The following is a 25,747-nucleotide window of genomic DNA, read 5'->3' as shown; positions in this document are numbered from 1 at the left end:
TTCAGACCCACGATAATCAGGCTGAGCTGATGACTGGTTGCCTTAGACGCTCGAGACCCCAGCCCACCCAGAAAGCTAGCCAGCCACCCAAGGGTGGTCCCAAGCCCCGGGGAAGCTTCAGGTGGTCTGGAGCCTGGCAGGCAAGGCCGGTTCAGCCCTGCCCAGATGGAGTGAGTGGGGTTCCGTTGTCAGGATTGGAGCACACTCGGGGCCGGGGGTCCGCAGAGCCCCGGAGTCTGAGCTTAGATTTCAGGGAACTCTGGGGGCTGGAGGCGGCCTACATTCTGAGAAGGGATCTTGTGGGTGTCCTGCCATGGGACCCATGAGCCCCCGGGGCCCCTGAAGTCGCAGGAGTTTGCAAAAAGTACTGGATTCATACTCTGCCTGGGTAGTCCCGGTCACCTCTCCAAGCCTCAGTTGCCCCATCTGTAAAATGGGAACCTGCCTCAGGATAGCTGGGAGTTCCAGTGAGGGAAGGTGTACAGTCAGCGGACCAGCAGGTGGCGCTGTAGCGGATGGTGCACCAGCCTGGCGTCAGGAAGGCCTGATGCCAGGTCAGTCACTCTCACCCCCCACAAGCCGTCCAAGCCCGTTTGCCTCAGTTTCTCATTTGTGGGATGAGCTGAAGAAGAAAACGGCCAACCAGGCCATTATCTCTGCCAAGAAAACCCCAATGGAGTCAGAGTCAGCCTTGACTGAACAGCAATAATGGTGTTCTGAACGGGCAGCTGTGCAGAGGCAGCCGTCCTGATCACTTGGCCTGGGGAAGCTGGGTTTCCATCTGTAAAATGGGGATGGGGCGGTCAGTCCACACCCCCACACACAGCGAGGATAAAGACCAAGAAGAGCTTTGTCTGGCCGGGGCCTAGGAAACCCTCCCCTAGAGCAGTCAGCCCCCACAAAGAGGGAGAAAATGCGCAAGGGCCTGCAGTGTATTCCTGGTTGAAGCCTGAAACTGGTTCTCCCCTCCCCCCATCACTCCCTGTCATCAGTGATCTCTGGGCTGAAGACAGCCAGGGAAGCAAGGGGGGAGGGGACCGCTTTCATGTTCCCTTTCTGTCTCTAATGCCCAGTTTAGGGCCTTGTACATAGTAGGCACTTAATAAGTGCTTGTTGGAGTAATTGGATTGGGGAAGCCCACCACCTTTCAAGGCAGCGCATCCTTACGGGCAGCCCTCTAGGCTATCATCAAGCTTAAATTTTCCTCTTTGCAACTTGTGCCCCTGGGCACTGGGTCTGCCCTGAGGACCCCCCCATGTGGCAGCCCCTTAAACACTTCCGGGTGCCCTTAGGCGGGCTTTAAAAGGAGGGACAATGGAGCTTCTGGCATGGGGGGGGGGGGATCCCCAATCATGAAATTGAGGCAACTGCAAGTTTATGGGAGGTGACTTCTCCAGGAGAGACAAGCCCAGAAGTCACCGCCCGGAGGACAGAGGCACAGCAGGCAGGGCGAGGCTCACATGACCACCTTTATTTCAGAGCGTGGGGGGCGGCCCAGGTGCCAGCCGGCCGGGGTTCTCTCTGCCCTGGGCCCCTTAGGGACCCCTGGGGTCCAGGACTTTGCCAAGGAAGAGAAGGGCCCCTGTGTCCGTGTCCCGGAGAACGAAGATGAAAGGCTTGTTGAGGTGGTAGTCCAGGGAGAAGGCGAGGCGGGCCGGCTGCTGGCTGGGCCTGGGCGCCTCCCCGGCCCCGTCCTCGTTCCACTCGAAGGCCGCCCGGTGCTCCACCTGGGTGAGCTTGATGGCTTTGCCGGTGATCTTGCTGAAATCCGGGGAGTCAAACAGAGACTGGAGCTCTAAAGAGAGGAGACAGGGCCATGAGAACCCCAGAGAGCACGGGGCCAGAGCCAGAGGCCCCTGGGCTCATCTCTGGGCGGCAGGGCGGGGCGCAGCCAGAAGAGCCAAGGAGAGATGGCCAAAAGGAAGCGCCATCCGTGGGATCGGCTTCGAACCACCGGCTCTGCCTGCAGCCATCTCGCTCCTGCAGGCCCCGGCTTCTCCGGTGTGAAATGAGGGCCGCCAAGGGCCTTCCCAAGATCCGCGATCCCGATTCAGAACCGGGAGTGGAGCCCAGACCCTCCGGCCGAGTCTGGCTCTTCGCAATTAGAGCAGGGAGGCCCAGGGAGTCTCCCAGGCTCACTCACTGACGAGTCGGGACAGGCCCAGAGAGGGCCCAGAGTGGCTGCGCTCACGTGGGGGCAGAGGGTGAGGGGCAACAACCCATGGGGCTGTTGTTCAAGAAAACAAAGGAGAGAAGTCCCTTCTCAGGGAGGCCCAGGACGTCAGGAAGCTGGTGCTGGGAGGGAGGGAGGCTGGGCAAGGTCACCTGCCTTACTGCCCCCCCCCAGAGCCAACTGGCCAGTGACCAGATATAAATCAGACAGCGGAAGATGGCCTGGACGAGGAGGACAGAGACAGAGGTGGAGATGAGGCAGGGGAGAGGGGGACAGAAAGAATGAGGGGTCGGAGGGAGGGAGAGACAGAGAGAATCTGCCTCCAAATCCATGCACTTTACAGCTGCCTTCCTCAGGGCGCCGGGTAGTGAGGTACCAAGATAAAGCTGGACCAGCCCTTGCCTTCAAGGACTTTCCATTCTGATGGGGGGCGGGTCCCTGGAGTTGACTGAGTGGGGGGGACCTGAGCTCAGGCAAGAGCTTTAGGAAAATCACTTTGCAGCTGAGTTAAGGGGCGCCTGGGCTGGGCCCAGTTGGTAGAGGGGACCCCAGTGAGGAAGCGGATGCCCTGGGGCAGGTGAGCAGTGATGAGGGCCTGTGCCAGCAGAGCCCAAGGAGCAGGAAACGCCGCGGGGAAGGAGACAAGGAGCCAGCCAAGGGCTCCACCTGACCAGGCCGCATGGGGCCTCGCTTTCCTGCCAGCTGCTGCTCCCCGGCAATCCCAGACTTCAGAAGACCCAGTGGGGAGAAGGATGGCCTTGTCCCCGTGAAGTTATGGACAGAACCCTGAACTTGGGTCCACAAATCTGGGTGGGAGGATCAGCCGACACTAGCCGGGCCAGGGGGACAACCTACTCCCTGAAGTCATTTTCCTCATGTGTCCAAAGGGTATAATATATATTTGTTCTCCTTCTTGGACTTCACTTTCCTCCTCTGTAAAATGGGTGTGATAAGGCTTCTACCTCCCTCTCAGAGTTGTTATGTCTGAAATGAGATAATGCATCTTAAAACTCTGCAAATTTTGGGGTGAAAAACGCTGTTCAAATGATGGTTAGTATTTGTTCCCAGGACTGGGATGAGAGAAGATGTTTGTAAAACCTAAGGTACCCCAGGGATGCTCAGTGTTTGTAGGATCACCTACAGATTCCCCTTTACCTCTAAACTCTTTCACTGTGGGGCTCTAGCTACACACACATTTACACAGATATACTCATGTATTCACACGTGTTCGTGCATATATGTATCGCACATGCGCACAAACATGCAGATATATACTCATAGAAATGTAGACATAATCAGATAGATAAATGGACAGATAGACGAGAGATGTGGCTTCCATTTACACATTCTGCATTGTAGCCAAACCACCCTGTTTGCTGTAGAGGAAATGGACTCATTTCTGTCCCTTACTGTCCTGTATGGACTTGAGCAAGTCACCTGCCCCTCAGCCCACGCCGCACCCCCTTGCCCGTGAGCCCCGTGGCAGGCCACCGCTTCCCCACTCACTCAGCTGCTTCACGGTCTCGGTGACCTCGCCATCATAGGTCAGCTTGATCTTGGGCACGGTCAGCACGGCCTGGATGGTCTTCAGCTCCCTGTCGATGTCGTGGATGAACTCGGAGGTGAGACTCTCCTCGATCAGGGTCAAGTTCTGGGTCGCTTTCACGGGCAGGAAGAAAATTATAGACATGCTCCCACTCAAGGGCAACTGGGCTATCTGAGGAGGCAGAAAAAGGAAGCGTTCCAAGGGTAACCCACATGCCCAGCCGCCACACCTGGAGCTGGCGAGGGGGGCTCGCTTCCTCATCGCCCCCACCCCCCCTCCCTCGTAACTAGGTTGGTGATATCCCAGTTCTCCACGGCAGGTAGCATGAGAGTCAATCAATCAATAACGATCCCCTGCAAGCAAGGCATGCTGGATCTGGAGCCCCTCGCTCCCTTCCTCTCCCCCCCACCTATCCCTACTACCATTCAGACCTTGCAGTTGAGGTCAGAGTCCAGGCCATAGCGAAGGATGGCTTTGGGGTCTGACATCATGGGCACCCTGATGGTCCTGTCTTCATCCAAGTGGAAGTCCTGAAGGGAAGTCTTTCTGGAGTCAAACTTTGTCACCCACTGCCCTGGAAGGAGACATCAAACAGGAGATATAGCAGAGCAAGGACAGAGGGACAGGAAGCGGGTGAAGCAATGGGCTCATCCTAAGCCTCAAGGAAACCCGGAGGATTTGGGGAACCAGCCCATTTGGTGGCTCCATTTGAAGAATGAACATAGGCTAGTACTCACAATCCTAATTATCCCATGTAAACTAGAAATTAAGGTCCCAGGCAGTGTGTGCAGGGCATTGTTCTTTTCTAAGCAGCTTTAGAAAGAAGCTAATTTGACATTTTTACAGGATAAGAACCAAACCAGGGAGATCATCTGGTCCACTCCCTTCATTTTTGCGATAAGGAAATGGCAACAGAAGAGATTAAGTGACTCACTCTTAGTCACACAAGCAGGAACTATCAGAACAGGCTGTGATCTCAAGGGCCTGCTGCCCAAGCTAGTGCTTGTCCCACATTGCCTTCCTCTAAAGAAATACAATTTTGTAGCAATCTGGGAGAATGGAAACTGCCTGGAAAGGCTTTGGTTTCTCTTTTTTGGGAGGGAAGGACACCAAACCCTTTTATAAAGCGAGTCTGCAGACACAATCATTTCAAATAAGGGGGTTTCAGATCTAGAAAGGGTCTCAAGCCCCTTCCATCACCCACAGAGGGATGAGCCAGAAGGATGAAGGATATAGGTCTGACCTCAGTCTCTCTGTGCTTCGTGTATCCTTGCCTGTAAAAGGGGGAGTGATAACGGCCCTGACCCCACAGGGTGGTTCTGAGGATCAAATGAGGTCATGTAATTGGGACACTTTGTAAATCTAGAAATCATGTACAAGTATGAGCTGCTTTCTTTTTTGTTCGTTTGTTAGTTTGTTTTTAAAGCTGGACTAGAGACTTCATGGCAGTGGAGAGGTTTGGAGAAATTTTCCAGCCCCTGTGAACCAGCTCCTGTTCCGCAGTGTAGCTTTAGAACCTCTAGAGCTTAAGTAAGTCACTGCCAGAGATCACACAGACAAAAAAAGTCTGGGGTTGGAAGTCATGGGTCAGACCACCGGAAGGAATTAGTGTACTAATAAAAGGGAGGAAGATGAACGGGGCAGGGTGGGGGCAAAACACTTTTTATAAAATTCGTGTAAAGACACTATCATTTAGTATAACAAAATTTGAGATTAGAGATCACTTGTCTCCAATATATCTGACTGGGTAGCCCTAACCATGTTATTTTTATTATAATATTATTATATTTATTATAAATAGGTGGTATTGTACATATCAAACATATGCATAGTTTTCAACATTGACCCTTGCAAAACCTTGTGTTCTAATTATTTTTCTTCCCTTCTTTTTACCCCCTCTCCTAGACAACAACTAACCCAATATATGTTAAACATGTACAATTCTTCTATTCGTATTTCCACAAATATTGTGCTGCACAAGAAAAATCAGATCAAAGGAAAGAAAATGAGAAAGAAACAAAAGCAAGCAAACCACAACAAAAAGAGCGAGAATGCTATGTTGTGATCCACACTCAGTTCCCGCAGTCCTCTCTCTGGGTCCAGATGGCTCTTCATCAGAGACCACTAGAACTGGCCCTGGCCATGTCATTTAACCTCTCAGGGGGTTGCTCTCTAAGACTAGAAGTGGCACGGAAGCCACCGACCTGCACTGGGGGAGGAATTCTTAGGTAAGCTAGTAATCTAGCTCTTTGCATAGGTTGTCTTCACTATCCCCAATAATGGAGAAAATTAAAAGTGGCTCATCCAGAGCCTATCAATCACCCAGCTAGGGTGTGAAGCCAGATTTGAATTCGGGTCTTCCTGAGCAGTCTCAGGCACTGCACCTGCAGCTGCCTACATGAATAAAGTCACAGGTTGGAATATAAGCCAAAACTCCTCTGTTTTAGGGCCTTCCCTCTCAGATTACCCCAGGCGGGGCCTGTGTGTGTCCCATTTGCCCGTAGCTGTGTGCCGGTGTCTCTCTGTCCCACGGGAGTTTCTCAGGGACAGAGGCTGTCTTTTGCCTTCTCGAGACCCCGCTACTGAGCACGCTGCCTGGAACCTCATTTTTTTATGGTTATCATTTCTTCATGAGCCCATTTGGGGTTTTCTTGGTAGAGATTCTAGCTGGAGCAGCTTGCCATTTTCTTGTCCAGCTCACTTTACAAATAAGGAAACCGAGGCAAGCAGGGTGGAGGGACTTGCCCAGGGTCACCAAAAAAAGTATCTGAGGCTGGATTTGAACTTCTGACTCTGGGCCTGGCACTCCATCCACTGTGCCAGCCAGCTGCCCGTGAAAGACAGCTACTTCATAAATGCTCGTTTTGGCTGAAACGGACTGTTCTTGCTCTTGCTGTTACAGAAAAGGAGTGAAGTTCAGAGAGGGGAAGCCAGTCAGTCCATATTTATCAAGCACCTACTGTGCGCCAGGCACTACACTAAATGCTGGGGATACCAAGAAAGGCAAGACAATTTCTGTCCCCGAGGCCGACGGTCGGATGGGTGAGACATGGGGCAAACAACTATGGACAAGCGTGATACACACAGAGTTAACGTGGAAGAATTAATGGGAGAAAGGCATTAGAATTGAGAGCTGGGGACTCATAGAAAGAAGCAGGAGGGAAGGTCTCCCCTCAGTCAAATAAGCAGTCCAGGGGATGCTGGGTAGGGAACCTCAGCCCCAATTCCACGCTGCTTTGAAATGCTAATCCCCCAACCGCTTCTTCCACTCTCAGCTCCCCTGCTGTGCCTCTGGAATGAATATTCCTTCCTGGAAGTCTGTGCTTGAAGCAAGGGCGCCCCCCAGCTGCTTCCCGAGGCTCCTCCCTCCGAGCCCGGCTCACAATGCCCATCCTTGCAGCCCCACAGCATCCTGGGCCAGGGCTGCCCCTGACTTCCTTAACCCTCACCCTCCCCTGCAGAAAAAGAGGCAGGCCAGGTCTTCAGCTCCCCCTCACCCCCCCCCACAGCTTCTGCCCGGGGCTCAGTGGGGGCGCTCCCTGTGCCCGCCACCACGGGCACCTGGATCGTCCACTTGAGAGGCCAGAAGGCAGTTTGCTCCTGGGCAGCCTCAAAGACTTAGCATAACATGTTTCCACATATTGGATTACTTACCCAGGGGGGAGGAGGAGGGAGGAGGGAAAACCTGGAACCCAAGGGTTTTGCAAGGGTGCAAACTATCTGTGCGTGTGTTGTGAAAAGAAAAAGCTTTAATCAAAAATAAAATCTTGGGGAAAAAAGGCGTTAAATAAAAAGACTTTAGCATAAACAGCCAAATTATACGCTGGACCTGTTTCTTTTTAACAATGAGATGATTCAGGCCAGTTCCAATGGACTTGGGATGGAGAGAGCCATTTATACCCAGAGAGAGGATTATGGGGTCTGAGTGTGGATCACCACATGGCATTTTTACTTTTTTTTTTAATTGTCGTTTGCTTGCATTTTGTTTCCTTTCTCTTTTTTTTTTTTCTTTTGATCTGATTTTTTTGTGCAGTACGATGGTTGTGGAAATACGGATAGAAGAATTGTTGGATTACTTGCCATTTAGGGGAAGGGGATGCAGAGGAAGGGAAGGGGGAAAATTGAAACAAAAGGTTTTGCAAGGGTGAGTGTTGAAAACTATCTGTATATGTTTTGAAAAAAAAAAAACTTAAAAAAAAAACATCATAGTTGATAAAGAGCTGGACTATCAAGAGGGGAGGAAATGCACAAAGGAATACATGTGGAAGTGTTAGGAAGATCTGAGTTCAAATCCTAGCTGGGCCATATTGAGTGAGTCACCTAACCACTCAGGGCTTTGGGCAATTCTATCCAACTGTAAGATGCATAAGGGCAGCTAGGTGGTGCAGTGGAAGGCACACAGCCCTGGAATTAGGAGGACCTGAGTTCAAATTCAATCTCAGGCACTTACTAGCTGTGTGATCCTGGAGAAGTCACTTAATCCCTGACTCCTCCAATATAAATAAATAAATATATGTATATGTATATATATATAAAGTTGCCAAGAACTGTCTTAGTAATGGGAAGCTCTTCACCAGGACCTGAAATCACAGGTCAGTTAAAAAACAAACAAACAAATAAAACAAAAAAACTTTTCTGGTACCAGCAGAGAAGTCCCTCCCTCTCAAGGGATTTTTTTAAAGCAAGCTGCTCTGTTTTCCTCTTCATATCACCCATGGGCTTTACATTTTTACATAGTAGGCCCTTAATGCTTTTTTTTTTTTTTTCATTTCCCTTTTCTGAGCTCCCCTTCACAAATTCACATTCTATCTCCCCCTTCCATGCCTTTGCCCAGGCTGTGCCCCATGCCTGACATGTGTTCTCAGTTCACTTCCATCTCTCAGAATCCTCAAATTCTTTCAAGTTTCTGGTCATGGCACCTCCTCAAGAGATAGTTCCTATGTATAGGAGATTGCACGTGTTTAACATATATTGAATTACTTGCTATCTAGGAGAGAAGGTGGGGGAAAAGGAGAAAGAAAAAAAAATTGGAACACAAGGTTTTGCAGGGGCGAATGTTGAAAACTATCTATGCTTTTGTTTTGAAAATAAAAAAGCTTTTTAAAAAGAGAGAGAAAGAGAGATTACCTAATTCCTCCAACTGCCAGTGCCTCCCAATTCTCACTCTGCTTTGGATATATTTGACATACATATAACTATACATTTCTCCCAATAGAATGTAAGTTCCTTGAGGGAAGGAACTTCTCTATTTTATTGTTGTTCCTGATACTTTAGCATCTACTACCATGCCTGAACCATAATAAACACTTGATAAATGCTTTGGGAGTGAATAAAGAGTTTCCCCCTTGTTCACACAGGAAAGTTCTATCTCTCCCACAATTTAAGCTTGTTGGACTTGGCTCAGCTCTACCTTCTGTGTCCTAGTGGGATAAGTCATGCAGATATTACTCCCATTTTGTAGATGAGGAAATGAGGTGCCTTTCCCAAGGTCTTACAGCTATCGAGTAGCAGAGCTAGGACATGTACTAAGGAGAGGCAGTGAATGGGTTTGAATTCTAACTTTGCTGATGACCTCTCCAACTCTAATGTGGAGTCCTAGGTCCTAAAAGTCTAGATGCGGTAGTGTGCTGGTAAATGTTTAACAACCAGCTTTTTAGGAGGAGAGGGAATATACTCACTTTTCATTTTAATCTGCATTATTTACTTTTTTTCTGTCACTTTCTTGAGTCTAAATAATCAACAAAACAATAAACCAAGTCCTGGTTGAGTGTTTGCTGATTTCTGAAGAGTAAATGATCACACTTAAATTTTAACAATCAGCTCTTGGGCCTCTTTGACCTACCTTCAACATATCCCTGATTCTAAGCTTGATTTTTTGCTGTTGTACTCCTTTACTGCAAAAAGATTATGTGTAAATTAGAGATTACTTTCCTGAATGACTGTAGCAAAAACCCTTCCCAAGGGAAACCTTTTGGTCTCTAGGGAGAACAATAGAATTGTTTACTTTGCTACACAGTCATTCATATTTTTTCCTTTTTTGTTTAAACCTTCATAAATTTTCCAATAGATACTATGCCCCTGAGATTCCATTTTGAATTTTTTGTTGTGAGTCATTTTTTAGTCGTTCTGTCTCCCCATGACCCCATCTGGGATCTTTCTTGGCAAAGATACTGGAATAATTTATGTTTTCCTTCTCTAGTTCATTTTACTTGTTGAAGAAATTGAAGCAAACAGGGTTAAATAACTTTCCCAAAATCACACAACTAGTAAATATCTGAGGCCAGATTTGAACCCAGGTTCTCCTGATTTCAGGCCTGGTACTGTACCCACTTAGTACTCCCATGAATTTCCTAAATTTCAATGACTATTATCTTATATTAAGACCTCCATTTTGTTCATTTTTAAATTTTTATTTAATTTTTTTTTTTTTTTTTGGAGAGTGAGACAATTGGAATTAAGTGACTTGCCCAATGTCACAAGTATCTGTTTAATGACTAAAATCAGATTTTAACTCCATCCTCCTGACTCCAGGAATGGTGCTTTATTTCCTGTGCCATCTAGCTTCCCCTTTATCCATTTTTTAATCTTCAAAAAATACCAGACTATTAACCTTGCCCAGCTTGGGAAGAAGCATCCCTTTGACCCTCCTCTGCATATTGGACTTTCTCCCTTACAACCTTACATAATAACACTTCCCCTTGTTTAAGGCCATTCTTCTACACTGGGCAGCACCCTTGGCTGCTCTGCCCTCAGTTTCCTCAACTGCAAATAAAATGAAGGCAGATCACTGGGGTCCCCTAAGCCCTAGACCCACCCCCTTGCTGACTGCAAGCATTTCTGAGTTCTCTTACCTTTGAAGTGAGCCACGGAGAAGAGCAGGACACTGATATCTCTGGGCAATTCTCTGGAAGACCTGGGGATTTTTCCTTTCATCTGAGCTTGAACCCAGTTGTTCATCTCCTGGAGATCAATCCGGGAGTTGCCTGTCAGGATCCTGGGCCTAATCCCATAAGACTTTTCCAGAGGTGTGACAAACCCAGATTTTATCCGCAGCTCTGGGGAGCAAAGAGATAGTCAGTGTAGGGGGAAAAATCTAGTTCTTTGCCCTTGGAACATGGGACAGGCCCAGGCTTAGGTTACCACAGACTGATCATCCAGGGCCACTTCTTCGGCCCTTTTTAACAGCACGCAAAGCACTCCTATGTTGCCTAGTACATAGTAAGCACGTAATAAGTGTTTACTGAAAATTATAAAGACTGAGCTTGACTTGAAAGAAGAAATATAAGAAGATCCCTTCCAAAGACTTACTTCTTTCCAAGACAATCCGAGAGGCGCTCTTCAGGTTCTTCTGAGAAGCAGTGACAGAGGCCAGGAGCTCCTTGTAGGTGCCATGAATGTCTGGGTTGGTAATCAAGTCGTAATAGAGGGCCCGGTGAATGGTGGACTCTGTCCTCTGGCCAGCACCTGCCAAGTGAGAACCAGAGATCATGGAACCAGAACCTCAGATCAGGAAGGGACGTCTTCGGGCAGATCATCCCTCGAACCCCCTCCCTGCACAGAGAAGAAACCTGCAGTCCAGGGAAGTTCAGTGACTTGCCAGTTTAACCCGAGTTGTAAGCAACCTTGCTAAGATTTGGACCCAGGGCATCTGGCTCCAAACCCATTCTTTCTATTTTATTGAATGATATGAGATTCACTCAGTGAACTGAGAGGAAGAGAAGGATCTTGGCTGTTGGGTTCTTGTTCATTTGTTGGGGTTTTCTTGGCAAAGATACCGGAATGGTTTGTTATTTCCTTTTCCAGATCATTTTACTGGTTAGTAAACTGAGGCAAACAGGATTAAGTGACTTATCCAGAGTTATATAGCTAGTAAGGGTCTGAAGCCAGATTTGAACTCAGGAAGATGAGTCTCCCTGATGCCAGACCTGCACTCACTATTTGTGCCACCTGGCTAGGATACGACTCAATTATTCTCTTTTATTATTGCCCTTTTTGCCCAAAATTTTTTTACATGATTCTGGCTATAGAGATATATAAAACAGGTATACAAATCAAAAACTTATTGATAATAGAATAATAAATCATAGTTTTGTGACCTCAACATTCAGTTAAATGACCCCCATATGGGCTTATGAACCACAGTTTAAGAAGCTTTGGTCTAAAGGACAAAAATGGATATGTATCATACTAGTTGAATATAAAGAAGACTTAAAAAAAAATTAAGGGGCAGTTGGGTGGTGCAGTGGATAGAGCCCCAGCCCTGAAGTCAGGAGGACACGGAAAGTTCAAATCTGACCTCAGACACTTAACACTTCCTAGCTGTGTGACCCTGGGCAAGTCACTTAACCCCAACTGCCTAAGAGAAAGAAAGAAAGAAAGAAAGAAAGAAAGAAAGAAAGAAAGAAAGAAAGAAAGAAAGAAAGAAAGAAAGAAAGAAAGAAAGATAGAAAGAAAGAAAGGTAGAAAGAAAAGAAAAGAAAATTAAAGAAAAGAAAAGAAAAGAATTCAGTAAGGTGAAGCATAGGTGACTAAAGAAAGATATGGGGTACCCATCCCTAGAGACTTTCAATAAGAAAATAAATAGCCATTGACTCTGGCTGTGAGGACACAAGTAAAGGGAATGAAGGGAAGAGGGACAGGTTATCTGGGCAAACAGTGGCCCAGCAGCAGATGGAGGCTGATAATAGCCTTTACTTAGTGAGATCCTTGTGTTAGCACAGCCCTCCCACATGTACACACACAATCCAGCTCTTGGGCCAGACGCCTTCCTTTTCCTCTACCCTGAGAAAGTGACCCTTCTGCTACTGTGGGACCCAACTTTTGCTTAAACAGTCACCCAGATGAGAACTAGCAGAGAGTAGAGGGGATCTCAGAGAATATCTAGATAAAAGGAACCCAAAGAGCAACAAAACAAGTTCCTAAAGTCCAGGTGAGGCTGCGCTCTGTCCAGGTTCTCTGAAACCTCACCCAGGGAGAGTGCAGATAAGGCTGTGGGCCACGCTCAGTGGAGACAGAAGCACGTTGGTCGTGGGGGCTCTCGCTGGATTTCTGGCGGTAGAGGTCGTAGCCAAAGTTGGAGACCGCCGCTGCCAACTTATTCACCGGGACTTTGAAGAAGGGGTCCTCCTCCTCTACCACCGTGGGCCCCTGTGGCATCAGGGCCCTGGCAGGGATTCCTGGGAAAAGCATGAGAACTCCGGGGTTTGAATGAGGAAGGGCCCAGAGATCCCTAAGCCCCGGGAAGCCAAAAGCCATTTCTCTTCAGCTTGGGGAGGCAGATGGTTCAAAGGCTCTCCAGTCAGGGTGGTTTCTGTTGTTGTTGGCTAGAGGGTTTTGCTTTTAATTCTGGCCTGATATTAAAAGAAGTTCCTCCAGTGCCCATGACCTCGTGGAGGGATGGATGAATGGAGAGGCCACCAGAAGCAGGCGGGTTAGCCATTAATCCGCCAACCAGAATGTATCACGTGCCAACTGTGTGCCAGGCACATGGAAGCCCTGAGGAGATGACACTGACCCTGCCCTTTGAGGAACCTAGGAGTCAGGGACACTTAAGGAACCAGCCAGGCGGACACTCCAGCTAGAGCTTGCTCAGGCAAGGCCCAGAGTGCTGAGGGTCCAGGGCTTGGAGAGACTGGAGGGGCTGCATAAGCATTCGTGATGCACAGAAAATAAATAGCAGGTGATCCGCTACAAAGCAGTTAGGGAGCTAGAGTGCAGCAGCTGGGGGAGTGAGCCCCGAAGCCAAGCTGAGAGGCAAGAGGTGAGATAGAGAGGTGATCCACAAAATATCCACGTTTGGAAATGGAGAGGGGAGTCCTGGGTGCAAATGAGAGGGAAAGAAGGAAGCAAAGGCAAGAGAAAGGAGGGGGGAAAACGAGGGAAGAGAAGGAAAAAGAGACAGAAACAGTGGAGAAAGGGAAGGAGGGATGGGGAGAGAGACAGATACAGTGGGAGAGAGGAGAGAAAAAGAGGGGAACAGGAAGACAGAGAAAGAAAGGAAGAGAGAGAGAAAAAAGAAAGAGAGAAAGAAAGAAAGAAAAAGAAAGAGAGGGAGGGATGGAGGAAGAAAGGAAAGGAGGGGAGAAAGAGAGGGAGAAAGGGAAAGAGGGAGGAAAAAGGGAAGAGTGAGAAAGGAAGGGAAGAGAAAAGAAGAAAGAATTAAGAGAAAAAGAAAGAAGAAAAGAATGGAGAGAAAAAGAAAGAAAGAAAAGGGAAGGAAGGAAGAAGGAAGAAAAAGAAGAAAGAAAGAAGAAAGAAAGAAAGAAAGAAAAGAAAGAAAGAAAGAAAGAAAGAAAGAAAAGAAAGAAAGAAAGAAAGAAAGAAAGAAAGGAAGAAAGGAAGAAAGAAAGAAAGAAAGAAAGAAAGAAAGAAAGAAAGAAAGAAAGAAAGAAAGAAAGAAAGAAAGAAAGAAAGAAAGAAAGAAGGAAAGAAGGAAAGAAAGAAAGAAAGAAAGAAAGAAAGAAAGAAAGAAAGAAAGAAAGAGAGAGAGAGAGAGAGAAAGAAAGAGAGAAAGAAAGAAAGAGAGAGAAAGAAAGAAAGAGAAAGAAAGGAAGGAAGGAAGAAAAAGAAAAAAAGAGAAAGAAAGAGAGGGAGGAGGGAGGGAAGGAAGGAAGGAAGAAGAAAGGAAGGAAGGAAGGAAGGAAGGAAGGAAGGAAGGAAGGAAGGAAGGAAGGAAGGAAGGAAGGAAGGAAGGGAAGGAAGGAAGGAAGGAAGGAAGGAAGGAAGGAAGGAAGGAAGGAAGGGAAGGGTGGGGGACGAGACAGGAGAATGTGCAGTGTCTCACTAAAGAACTGTGTAATTTTGTAGCCACGGGTGTGGGGGAGGGTTTCTGCCCGCCTGCTCCTACAAGAATCACACGGAAAAGTAGGGAGGCAGGGCTCAGGACACTTAGCGTGTTTACCAGGGAGTTAGCAAAAGTTTACTTTGTAAGAACCAGAGGGAGGGGAGGATTGCTGGGAGCTCAGCTCGAGGCAGGGGCTTAGACTACAAATCCCAGGAGAAAGTTCCTGCCCTCCAGGAGCCCGGGCAGCTAGACACTAATTAGTCCGGATCCCCATTTTACAAAGGGAAAAACTGAGGCCGGAATGGGGGGAGACTGGCCCAGGATCCGAATTCCGCTCGAGCCCCCTTTCCAAATCCAGCCATCCTCCCACCCAAAGCTCCGGGACATCGCTCTTGGCTAACGGACTGGGGAAAGGGGGGAGGGGGAGGTTGTTTGTGCTTATTTGTTACAAGAGACTTTCTCCTGGGGGAAAAGGAGGGATGCGTCAGGAAGCGAGAAATGTTCAGAAGACAGAAGAGGAGAAAAGAGCGCACGGAAAGCAGCCGGAAGGAAAAAGCAGATTCCCTCTGCAGCCTTGCCCAGAGCGCGCCACCACCCCGGGGTCAGTTCAGGCCACGTCCTGGGCAGGACAGCCCTGGCGCACTCCCGAGCTTTGCCTTCCAACGTCCTTTCGTAGAAAAACAAAGAAAGGAGGAAGGAAGGGGAGAGAGACACTTGTGGATGACTTTACAATGTATGAAATACTGGGGGGGGGGGGGGGAAGCCCAAGCGTTATTATTCCCATTTTGCAGAGGGAGAAATAGAAGGATTTGCCCCTCCCTAATCACCCAGTAAGATTCAGGACTTACTCTTTTCAGGGCCTCCCCGTGTCCCAGGACTTCCCCGGGCCCTGAGACTTCTGAGATTCGTTCACCCTCGCCCCACCTCCCAACCCATACATCCCCGTCCTTCCCTTACCTCAGTCCCTGCTGTGTCCTGGGAGCTGCTATAGCTCACGAAGGCTACAGCCCACAGGAACGGCACAAGGGTCTTCATCATGGAGCCTGTGGGGGAAAGGAAAGGTGGAGACCATGCCAGCTTCAATGGAAGTCCCCACCCCAGGCTGCCCCAGGCAGAGGGGTGGGAATTGCAGCAGAGTCTCAGCCCCCAGGACTGAAACTTGGGAATGACTGGCTAAGTCAGTGGGGCAAGAAACATTTGTTAATTATGAGAGAGAGAGAGAGAGAGAGAGAGAGAGAGAGAGAGAGAGAGAGAGAGAGGAGAGAGATGAGAGAGAGAGAGAGAGGAGAGAGAGAGAGAGAGAGAGAGAGAGAGAGAGAGAGACTAAGAGAGAGAGAGAGAGAGAGAGAGAGAGAGAGAGAGAGAGAGAGAGAGAGATTTGTTAAGCTCTTATTGTGTAAACTCTTACTATATATGAGGGGCATGGTGGATAGAGCAACAATCTTGAAGTCAGGAAGTTCAAATCTGCCCTCAGACACTTAATGGTTGCAAGTCACCTAGCCCCTACTGGCCTCAGTTTCTCCTTCTGTAACATGAGCTGGGAAAGGAAATGGCAAATTACTCCAATGTCTTTGCCAAGAAATGAGGTCACAAAATCGTCTGAACGACGATTATACACCACGATGTGACGGCTCCCATAATATTCTATTACTTCTTTCATTCTCTATTTGGCTCCTACGGGTTCACAGATAGGACAGATTCATCTCTGAGACTTTCTGCTTGGGAATCAAGAAACTGATTTTGAGAGGGAATTAAGATTGAGAATTTAGAGATTATCCAGTACAACCCCCCACCTTTTATACCTAAGGAAAATGAGACTCAAAGATGGGGCAGTTATTTGCCTAAGGTCACACATCAGAAGTAGCACAGTCAAGAGTCATAAATTGGAAACTACCAGGGAGCTTTAAAGTTTATCTAGGTCGGTAGTTCTCAGAGGACTCCTTCATACTCTTAAATATTATTAAATAGTATCACCCCCAGTGAGCTTTATGTGAGCTATATCTACCAATATTTACCAATGTCTTAGAACTTCTTTTCCTCCCGGCCCCTCCCACCCCACCTCCAAACAAAAGGGTCTTTGAGACACCCCCTCAGCCACCCCACATTTGAGAACCCCTGGACTAGTACATTTTCATTCTATAGGTGAAAAAATAGAGACTTCCCCAAGATCACACTGCTGATAAATGTCAGAAGCAGACTTGAACCTTGGGCCTCTAACCCTGGAGACATTATTCTTTCCATGAATTCCTTTTATTCTAAACCTATGTTTGCTACCAGGATTTATAAAAGCTCCTCTCCACTCCTGCTGCCCCCTTGGCACCTTTCTCAGTCTATCTAGCACTATCCAGCTCAAGGAAGTAATGATGAGACCTTTTGTTTTCAGCTAAAGGGTCAAAGATACCAGATGAAGGTTTAATAGAGTGGATTGCTGTAATCTGGCTATTTCAAATACCTCCAGAGAGATCAAAGAAAGAGGGAAAGGATCCATTCATGTGCACAAAACTATTTAGTGGCATAGCAAAGACCTGAAAGTGAAAGGAAGTAAGATGCCCCTCAACTGAGGACCAGCCCAACCAACTATGGTAGAGGAACGTCATGGAAATATTATTGTGCCATAAGAAATAATAAAAGGAATTGATTCGGAGAAACCTAGGAAGATTTCCATATACTGATTCAGAGTGAAATGAGCAGAACCAGAAAAACAACTTATAAAATAACTATGACTTTTTTTTTAATCTGAAAAGATTTAAGAATTTAAGTTCTTAAAATACATAATTATATTATATGTTAAATGCAAATCTACTAACTTCCCTGGGCTTCAATGCCTTTATTTGTTAAAATGAGGGAATTGGGGTGGGGGGGAAAAAAACATTTTAATGAGAGAAAAAAAAGAGGGAATTGAACTAGACCTGTTAGATCTTTTCCAGTTGTGGGTCAACACAATAATTAGCAATAATTAGACCAAGAATAAAACATGATACTAACCCCTTGACAGAGAAATCAGGGATTCAAGGGGTAAACTGAGATAGACATTTTGGAACATGGTCAATGTAGGGATCTGTTTTGCTGAATTAAGCTTATTTTTCTTTTTACAGGAAGTTTAAAAAAAATTTGGAGTGAACAGACATACATAGGAAAGAAAAATGATCAATGGGGAGACAAAAAAAGATAAAAAAAATAAAATAGGGTCATTGTGACATTTTTTAAAACTCTCAGAATTTTTTTTTAATTCATGGACAAGAACAGGAGATACAGAAGACAAACAAGCAGGAAAACATTAAAACTACTACTTGAAATTATGTTCTTTTCTAAATATAACCAATACATGCTTTTGCATATAATTTTCTTTTGCTGTTCTGTGTATATGGAAATGTTTGTCTTTGATGATGTTTCTTAAGTACCCATCAACAACAAAAGAAAAAAATTAATTACCTCTTTCAATTCAATAGCATTTATTAAGATCAGAGGGTTTTAAGGGACTAGAGGGAGAAACTAATATGTAATTTCATCGTTATAAGGTATAATAGTCCTTTTAACCATGTGGGTCAGCACCAACTTGATCCCTTATGGTCTTAGAGAGATGCCTGAGTCTCTGTGAGAGAAGTGATTGGTCCAACGTCACATAGCAGTATTTATCACAGGCAGGTTCTGGGCTCCCACTTCCTGACACAGAGATCATCCACTATGTCATGATGCCAACAATAAAAAGACAAAATGAAAGCATTTCCAATACAAAGGGATTTATATTCTAGTGTGTGTGTATGGGGGGGAATAATATGTATTCAAATAAGTAAATATAAAATAGAGTAAATGCAAAGCAATTAGTTAGGGTAGGTAATCATGGAAAAGATTCATCTCAGAAGATGTCACTTGAGCAAAGTCTTGAATAGAGCTAAGTATTCCAAGAGGAGATTGTGAGGAAACAAAATAATCTTAACATGGGAACAGCCTGTGTAAATGCTTGGAGGTGGGAAATGGATTGCCCTACCCAGGGAACAACAAGTATTCTTAACTAGAATGGAGAGTCTATGAAGGTAAGTAACCTGAAATTAGTCTGCAAAGCCAAAATAAGAAAGACTTTGAATGTCAAATCTAGAGGTTCAAATTCAATCACTTTAAGCTTCTTGAGCAGTACATAATCAGACCTCTGCTTTTACAAAATAGCTAGATTCTTGTCTGTATCTCAGAGATTTTTTTTTAAGGAAGGGGATGTAAATGCACAAAAAATAGTTATAGCAGCTATGTGGTGACAAAGAAATAAAAAATAAAGAGATGCCCATCAAGTGGAGAATGACTGAATAAATTGTAGTATCTGATGGTGATGGAATTCTATTATGCTGTAAGAAATGACAAAATGAAATTATTGTTTCAGGAAAAAAAAAGTATATGAACGACGCAAAATGAAGTGAACAGAACCAGAAGAATATTGTATATGGTAATAGAAATATTGTAACAATGATCAGTGGTGGAAGATTTAGATACTTTAATCAAGATATATTTATAGTAACATATTTAGTATAGTAGTAATAACATATATTGTAACATGTTACTTATAGTAATATAGTAACAGTGTTACTATATCTATTACATATATCAGATTGCTTGCTGTCTTGGGGAGAGGGGAGATAAGGAAGACGGGAGAAAAAATTTGGAACTCAAAAATCTTACAGAAATGAATATTGAAAACTAATCGGAAAAATAAAATATTGTTGAAAAGAGAAAAAAAAAGAAAAGTAAAAAGATATCACAATACAAAACAATTCCAAAGATCTCATGAAGAAAAATGCTATCTACATACAAAACTGATAAACTCTGAATTCAGATGAAGCATACCTTTTTTACTTACTTTATTTTTCTTGCTTTTTTTTTTTTTTTTTTTTTTGGCAACTTAGGTTTTGCCTGACTTCACATGTATAATTGATATCATATTGCTTGCCTTCTCAATGAGTGGGGGAAGGACTAAAGGGAGGGAAAGAATTGAGAACTCAACATTTTTTAAAAAATGAATGTTAAAGTATAATTACTTTTTAAAAAAAAATACCTTGGATCTGATTAATGTGAATAATTAATCCCCTGAAATGGCCTCATGTATTCAAATTTGCACTATTTGAAGTTAAAATGTTTAAAACATGGTAATTGGTTCCAGACTAATGAAAATATGCAGTGTGAATTCAAATACTGTGACTATTTCAGGAGATTTATTATTCACCTTATTTAGAGCCTAGGTGTATAACTTTGGCAGCTATGTAGAGAATAGATTGGAGAGGAGAGAGATTGGTGGTAAAAACAATAACGAAAGCCTAAACTAGGGCAATGGTCTCATGCCTGGAGAAAGGGGGATGGATTTGAGAAGTAGAATAGACGAGACATGACAACTGGTTGGATGTAGGCAGTTAAGGGAGAGGAAAGACTGGACAATAACTACAAGTTTGTAACTTGGGTGACTGGAAGGATCATGATATCCCCTGAAAAAAAATAATAAATAAAGTTAGGAAGAAGAATAAGATTTGGGGGAAAGATATGTTCTCTTTTGAAAATGATGAATTTTAGATCATTGGGATATTTCAAACTTTAAATTCAAACTCTTTAATTTGTACATGAGGGAACTAAACTGCAGAGAGGATGAGGGACTTGCCCAGAGTTGAACAGATGGTAAGTGCTTAGAGCGAAGGCTTCTGGGTCTCATAATGGGCAGACTGCTGGATCTGAAGTCCAGAACACTCACATCTGAGATTTACTAGCTTAGCCCTGAGATGCTGGGCAAGTCACTTAATGTGTGTCTACCTCAGTTTCTTCAGCTGTAAAATGGGGATCATAATAGCACCTACCTCCCAGAAATGTTGTGATGCTCAAATGAGGTAATATTTATAAAACACAGCACAAAGCTTTGCATATAGTAGGTATTAATAAATCATTGTTTCTTTCCGCTACATCCAGCACTCTATCCATTTGACCATACTGCTTCATCTCTCAGTGAGGACATCTAATAGGCATTTGGTAACACAAGACTGGAACTCAGGAGACAGATTTCGAAATTTCTTCCCATTAAGATTGGGTCATTCTCCCCAAGAAACCATGGCTTTTCTACCAAATGCTGGGCACTGGAGCTCAAGGTTTCCACACGGGCTCTTGCCCTCTGTAAGAGGGGGGCAGAGATTTTTCTTGTGCAGCAGGGTAATTGTGGAAATATGTGTGGAAGAATTACACATGTTTAACATATATTAGATTACTTGCCGTCTAGGGAAGGAGGTGGGGGAAGAGAGGGGAAAATTTGTACCACAAGGTTTTGCAAGGGAGAATGTTGACAATTATCCATGCATGTGTTTTGAAAATAAAAAGCTTTAATTTAAAAAATAAAGAGGGGGGGGGAGAGGAAGAGGAGCAGGAGGCTGACCAAGTGAGAGTCCTTGGAGAGCAGCTTTTCTCTGTGTAAGATAAAAAATGCTCACATTCCCCTGGCTTCCAGCTGCCCGCTCCACCCATGGAAGAACCCCACCCAGAGATGATGGGACTTTCTAGCCAGCCCCATTTGAGATTTCATGCCAACAGAGCCTCTGGTCCAGAGATGCACCCAACCGTTTAATTTGGTCTTGGGAAATGCAGCCTTGGAGGATCCAAACCTGCCCCATCACTGAGAGAAGAGCTTTTTGCCTTCAGCTCCATCCCTGGAACAAGGCTTAGAACCCGGTGCCTGAGATGGGAAGAAAGCTGAATAGTTCAGGGACTAAATCATTCCCCCATGTTGAAAAACAGTCCCAAAGCGTCCAAGGGCGGTACTGTCTCTGGCTGGACTCGTCTGAGACATTTATCCATCTGTCAATGAAGGCTAGGACTGGAAGGAACTGAAGGGGTCAGCTAGACCAAGAGCCTCCTTTTATAGATGAGGAACTGAGGGCTCCAAAACTAACTTCTAAGGTCATAAGTAGTAAATGGGGGAAACCAAGATTCAGACCCAGGAACTTTGATGTCAACAGTACAGGCGCTCACTGATAACAGCCTTCACTCAAGGTCTCCAAAGGCTGGAGAGCCCAGCTGTCAGGCCGAGGGGGTGGAAGGAATTCCTGTTCAGGTGAGGGCTGGTCTACTTGCCAGCTGAGAACCTTTCCAAAGGATATCTTTTGGCCTGTGACTGGGTAAAGTTTTTGAGGGTCCTCAAACCTCACTGGAAACTTCATTGGGGTGAGGACCTTCGGTGCACAGCCAGGCAACAAACGCACTGGCCGCCATTTTGAAATTTGTCCTATCTAGTGAACTGCCCAAGTGATTTGGGGCAGGTCATTCTACTTTTTTCAGTCTTAGTTTCCTCACATGTAAAATGAAGTGGTTGGAATATAGATCATTTCCACACAATGAAAGAAAAACTAGAGTAGGTAAACCAAAAAAAATTTGTTAGTTGGGTCTAATTTCTAACTGGACGGGGAGATGTGTGACTATAGAGGAGATTCTATGCAAACAACCCCCCACCTCTGCCAAGGACTGTGAAATAGAGGTGCTGGGGTCTCTATGGCAGTGGGGGTGGGAGGCTCTTCTGGGACCAAGAGCAATTACTCAGGCTACCCTCATTGGGACATGTCTCCTCGTGGTCAGACAAAGGTCACACAGTTTGGCAAGAGCCGGAGCTTGTTATCTCCTGCACACATGTGGGGGAAAAAATGGCACCATCCTATCCAAAGGCTAATGGCTGGGCCAGCACCCAGGCAAGCTGGGAGCGCTGGGGGATGGGCTTGGGGGGGAGCCGTCGTGCCGTCCAGCTCACTTGTGAGACCGGGGCCGCTCCGGCCCAGCCCAGCCAAGTCAAGGTCAGGGGCCCACCCTGAAGCCACATCCTCCAAACCCAGACGAGGCAGCTGGTATTTAACGAACCTCCCTGCGAGCTGGGAAGACAAGTAGGAGCCGGCACATGTGTTTCTAATTAAGTCCTGTTGTACAGAAAACACTCCTTCTCCTCCCCCCCAGACCCACAAGCCCCTGAGCACCATATGGAGGCTGAAATGGAGGAAGGGCCTGCCCCCTGCCTGGGCAGGAAAAGGAGTTCCTCGAGGGGCCCTGGGAGAGGTCAGCCCCTGTTGGACGTACCCTATCCAAAGCAGAATCAAAGACTAATGATGGCAAGCAGCTGGAAACTTGACCGGGAGAGCCGGGTAGAAGAGGCTTCCAGGTCAACTTTTAAAAGGGAAAGCCAAGATGTGAGGGTGGGGGGCAAGGAGGGGCCTGCCTGAGCTGTAGCCACCAAAGGGAGCACATACACCTCAGACTCATCCCAGAAGCCTCGAGTTAGGGGTGGAAGGATTTCCAAAGTCCTCAGAGAAGTGGATTGCCGTGTCCTTTTCTGGTTCATTTTACAGATGTGGAAACTGAGGCAGTTAGGTGACTTGCCCAGCTAATAAGCGTCTGAGGCCAGTTTGAACCCCTGATTTGGCCCAGTGTGTCATCTAGCTGTCCTGAAGGCCAGATGATGAGTGGCCAAAGTCAGATTTGAATCCAGATGAGCTCTTTCCTCTGTACTGAACACAGCTTTTCATTTTAATCATTTACTTTTTTTTTTTTCCTCCCTGAGGCTGGGGTTAAGTGACTTGCCCAGGGTCACACAGCTAAGAAGTGTTAAGTGTCTGAGACCAGATTTGAACTCCTGAATTCAAGGTTGGTGCTCTATCCACTTTGCCACCTTGCTGCCCCAACCAGTTACTTCTAAGAGAGGCAGTCTATGCAGTGAACAGGGAAGCAGGAAAGTAGAAACATCGAGAAGAGCTGCATTCAGGTCCTGCCACTGACATGTGCTGACTGTCCCAGAAAACTCTAAGATTGCACAGTGTACAGAACACAGCATTCTACATTTGTAGAGGAAGGATCCTCATTAGCTATCCCTATATTTACGATGTTCTAGGTCTAGTCCAAAAGAAACTGCTAATTGGGTGCTCGGGAGTAAGCAATCAGCCCCATTCTGTTACTGTTTCTGAGGTCAAAGTCCCAGTTGTTCCACCCTAGTTAAGGCTCTGACCCAGACATTAAGTTCTTTGAGACTTAGGTGGCAACCTCAAGGTCTCCTACTTCAGCTCAAAGTATCAGACCGGGTCAAGCCACGGTGGGTCAGGAAGGGCCTCTCTTGCCCTCCGAGGGGGTCCCCAGGGCCACTTCTCTCATCTGCCCCGGGGCCGGACTCCATCTGTGGGTGGGAGCAGACGTCCTCACCCGGGGGAGCTGCACTCCCACCTTGCTGCCCTCTGCAGCCTCGGCTTTTGGCAGGGGACCCACCCTCCCTTCCGTCCTTGGCTGGAGAGCTAAGCAATATGGGGGAGAGCCAGGCGGTGGGGTTTCTGGGAAGCCAGGAGGTTTTCTTTGGCTCTGAGTTTAATCTTCACTGCGGCTTCCCCCTGGGAGCAAAAGGGGTGCGGCGGTCTGGGGCCCTTGGCTCACGGCATCCCACATCAGATAAGCCGGGCTCGGCCAAGAGGCGGCGCTCCTTTGGAGGGGGCCGTGGGCCCCCTGGGAGGTTGTGCTCCAACACATCTGGAAAGCGTTTGGCTGGCACTCCGAGGCAGGAAGGGGAGACTGAGGATGGGCAGGGTCCAGCTGCGCCCCCTCCCCCCCCTCCGAGGAGTTCAGCTGAACAGCTGCTTGCAGTTCTGGGAAGTTGCCTTTGAAATCAGCACCAGCTGATTTTGAAAAGGAAGAAGAGAAAGCAGGCGGGGGAGGGGGCCCAAGAGGGGCTTTCGGGCCAGCGGCTCCACGTGGGAGCCTTCCCCTGCCCAGCTCCCAAAGGGGAGGCAAACGTTGCTCAGAGTGTGAAGATCAAACAAGAGCATCCAAGGAAGGCACCTGGGGGGGGGGCGTTAGCCCCCCCCATTATCTCCATTCCCCTCCCCTCCTCTACCTATGTCTCCCTCCCCCCAGTCTCATCATCCTGGGAAGTGCCTCCTCTTGTGGCTAGATGGGGAAAGTCTGCAAAACCCGGGGCCTTCTGCTGCCCCCACGTACCCGCTGCGCCCCTAAACCCCCTGGCCACAAAGCATCTCTCCATCCTTGCCCAAGCCCTGGCCACTCCCCCCTTCTGCGGGGGTCCCCGGGCCTTTTCCCCATGGCCCTCCTCTCCCTCCCCGCCGGTGCAGGCTCCTTGTCCCGAGCCAGGAGGGAGCGCCTTACCTGGGATCCTGCCGCCTCGCTCTCCACTTGGGTCAGACGGAGCCTGCACTCAGTGAGGGATCCGTTCGAACAAGCACATTAGCCGCCTTCTTCTTCTTTTTTTTTTCCTCAGCCTCCCAGTCCAACAGCCAGCCGGCTTCAGATTACAGCTGTGCCTTTCTTAAAGCAACCCCCTCTCATTTTGAATGCTACTATTGCAACATAGCCTGAGGTGAACTGTAACTGGACTCCCCCCTCCCCCCAGTCCCAGCACCCCTCATACCCGGTCTCCTTCCAGACCAGTCACTTATTAATAGGAAAGCTAACACTCTCTTTTTGGTGTGTTTTTGTGAAGCAAATGGGATTAAGTGACTTGCCCAGAGTCACACACTTACTGTTGTCAAGTGTCTGGGGCTGAATTTGAATTCAGAACTGGTGCTCTATCCAGTTAGCTACATGAAAGTAACACTGTTTCTTCCCTGATTCCCAGTGGCTTCAGGGCCAGGAACATCCCAAGCCAAGGCAGCCCAGGTGAGAAACAAAGGCAGAGAGAATGCTGTGCTCTGGAAAATAGACATCTTTCCCTCTCTGAGACTCGTTTTCTCTATTGAAAAATAATAGACTGGGGCAACTAGGTGACACAGTGGATGGAGCACCAGCCCTGAAATCAGGAGGATCTGAGTGAGTTCAAATTTGACCTCAGAAACTTAACACTTCCCAACTGTGTGACCCTGATCAAGTCACTTGACCCCATTTGCCAGAGAGAGACAGAGAAAGAAAGAAAGGGAGGGAGGGAAGGAAGGAGAGAGAGGCAGAGGGGAAATAGACTGGACTAGATAACTTGTAGTTTAGTAGAAAAAGCAGCAAACTGGTTAACCATGACCTCAAGCATGTTCCTAAGCCCCCTTTGCTTTCCTTCTTTTGATTATGTCCCATTTATGAGTGTGAACTGTTTACATTTTTGTTTTTCTTCCCAAGTTATTTTACCTTCTGAATCCAATTCTTCCTGTGCAACAAGAAATTCGGTTCTGCACACATGTATTGTATCTAGGATATACTATTTAACACATTTAACATGTATGGAACTGCCTGCCATCTAGGGGAGGGGGTGGAGGGAAGGAGGGGA

General features: G+C 46.8%; 1 protein-coding gene across 1 annotated transcript; it reads right to left on the bottom strand.

Annotated features, from left to right (window-relative positions):
* Positions 1-1,451: 1,451 nt before the first annotated feature.
* Positions 1,452-24,793, bottom strand: SERPINF1 (serpin family F member 1). The gene is given in 10 exon segments (XM_074263865.1): positions 1,452-1,795; positions 3,680-3,890; positions 4,151-4,293; positions 10,571-10,774; positions 11,028-11,183; positions 12,687-12,711; positions 12,713-12,751; positions 12,753-12,895; positions 15,460-15,545; positions 24,643-24,793. Coding segments are annotated over 8 exon segments (1,161 nt in total). The 5' UTR covers positions 12,876-12,895; positions 15,460-15,545; positions 24,643-24,793; the 3' UTR covers positions 1,452-1,535.
* Positions 24,794-25,747: the final 954 nt, after the last annotated feature.

This window comes from Sminthopsis crassicaudata, chromosome 4 (genome assembly GCF_048593235.1).
Source record: "Sminthopsis crassicaudata isolate SCR6 chromosome 4, ASM4859323v1, whole genome shotgun sequence".
Classification (NCBI taxonomy): domain Eukaryota; kingdom Metazoa; phylum Chordata; class Mammalia; order Dasyuromorphia; family Dasyuridae; genus Sminthopsis; species Sminthopsis crassicaudata.
Note: the sequence above shows the minus strand (reverse complement) of the source record. Positions and strands in the feature narration are given on the sequence as shown.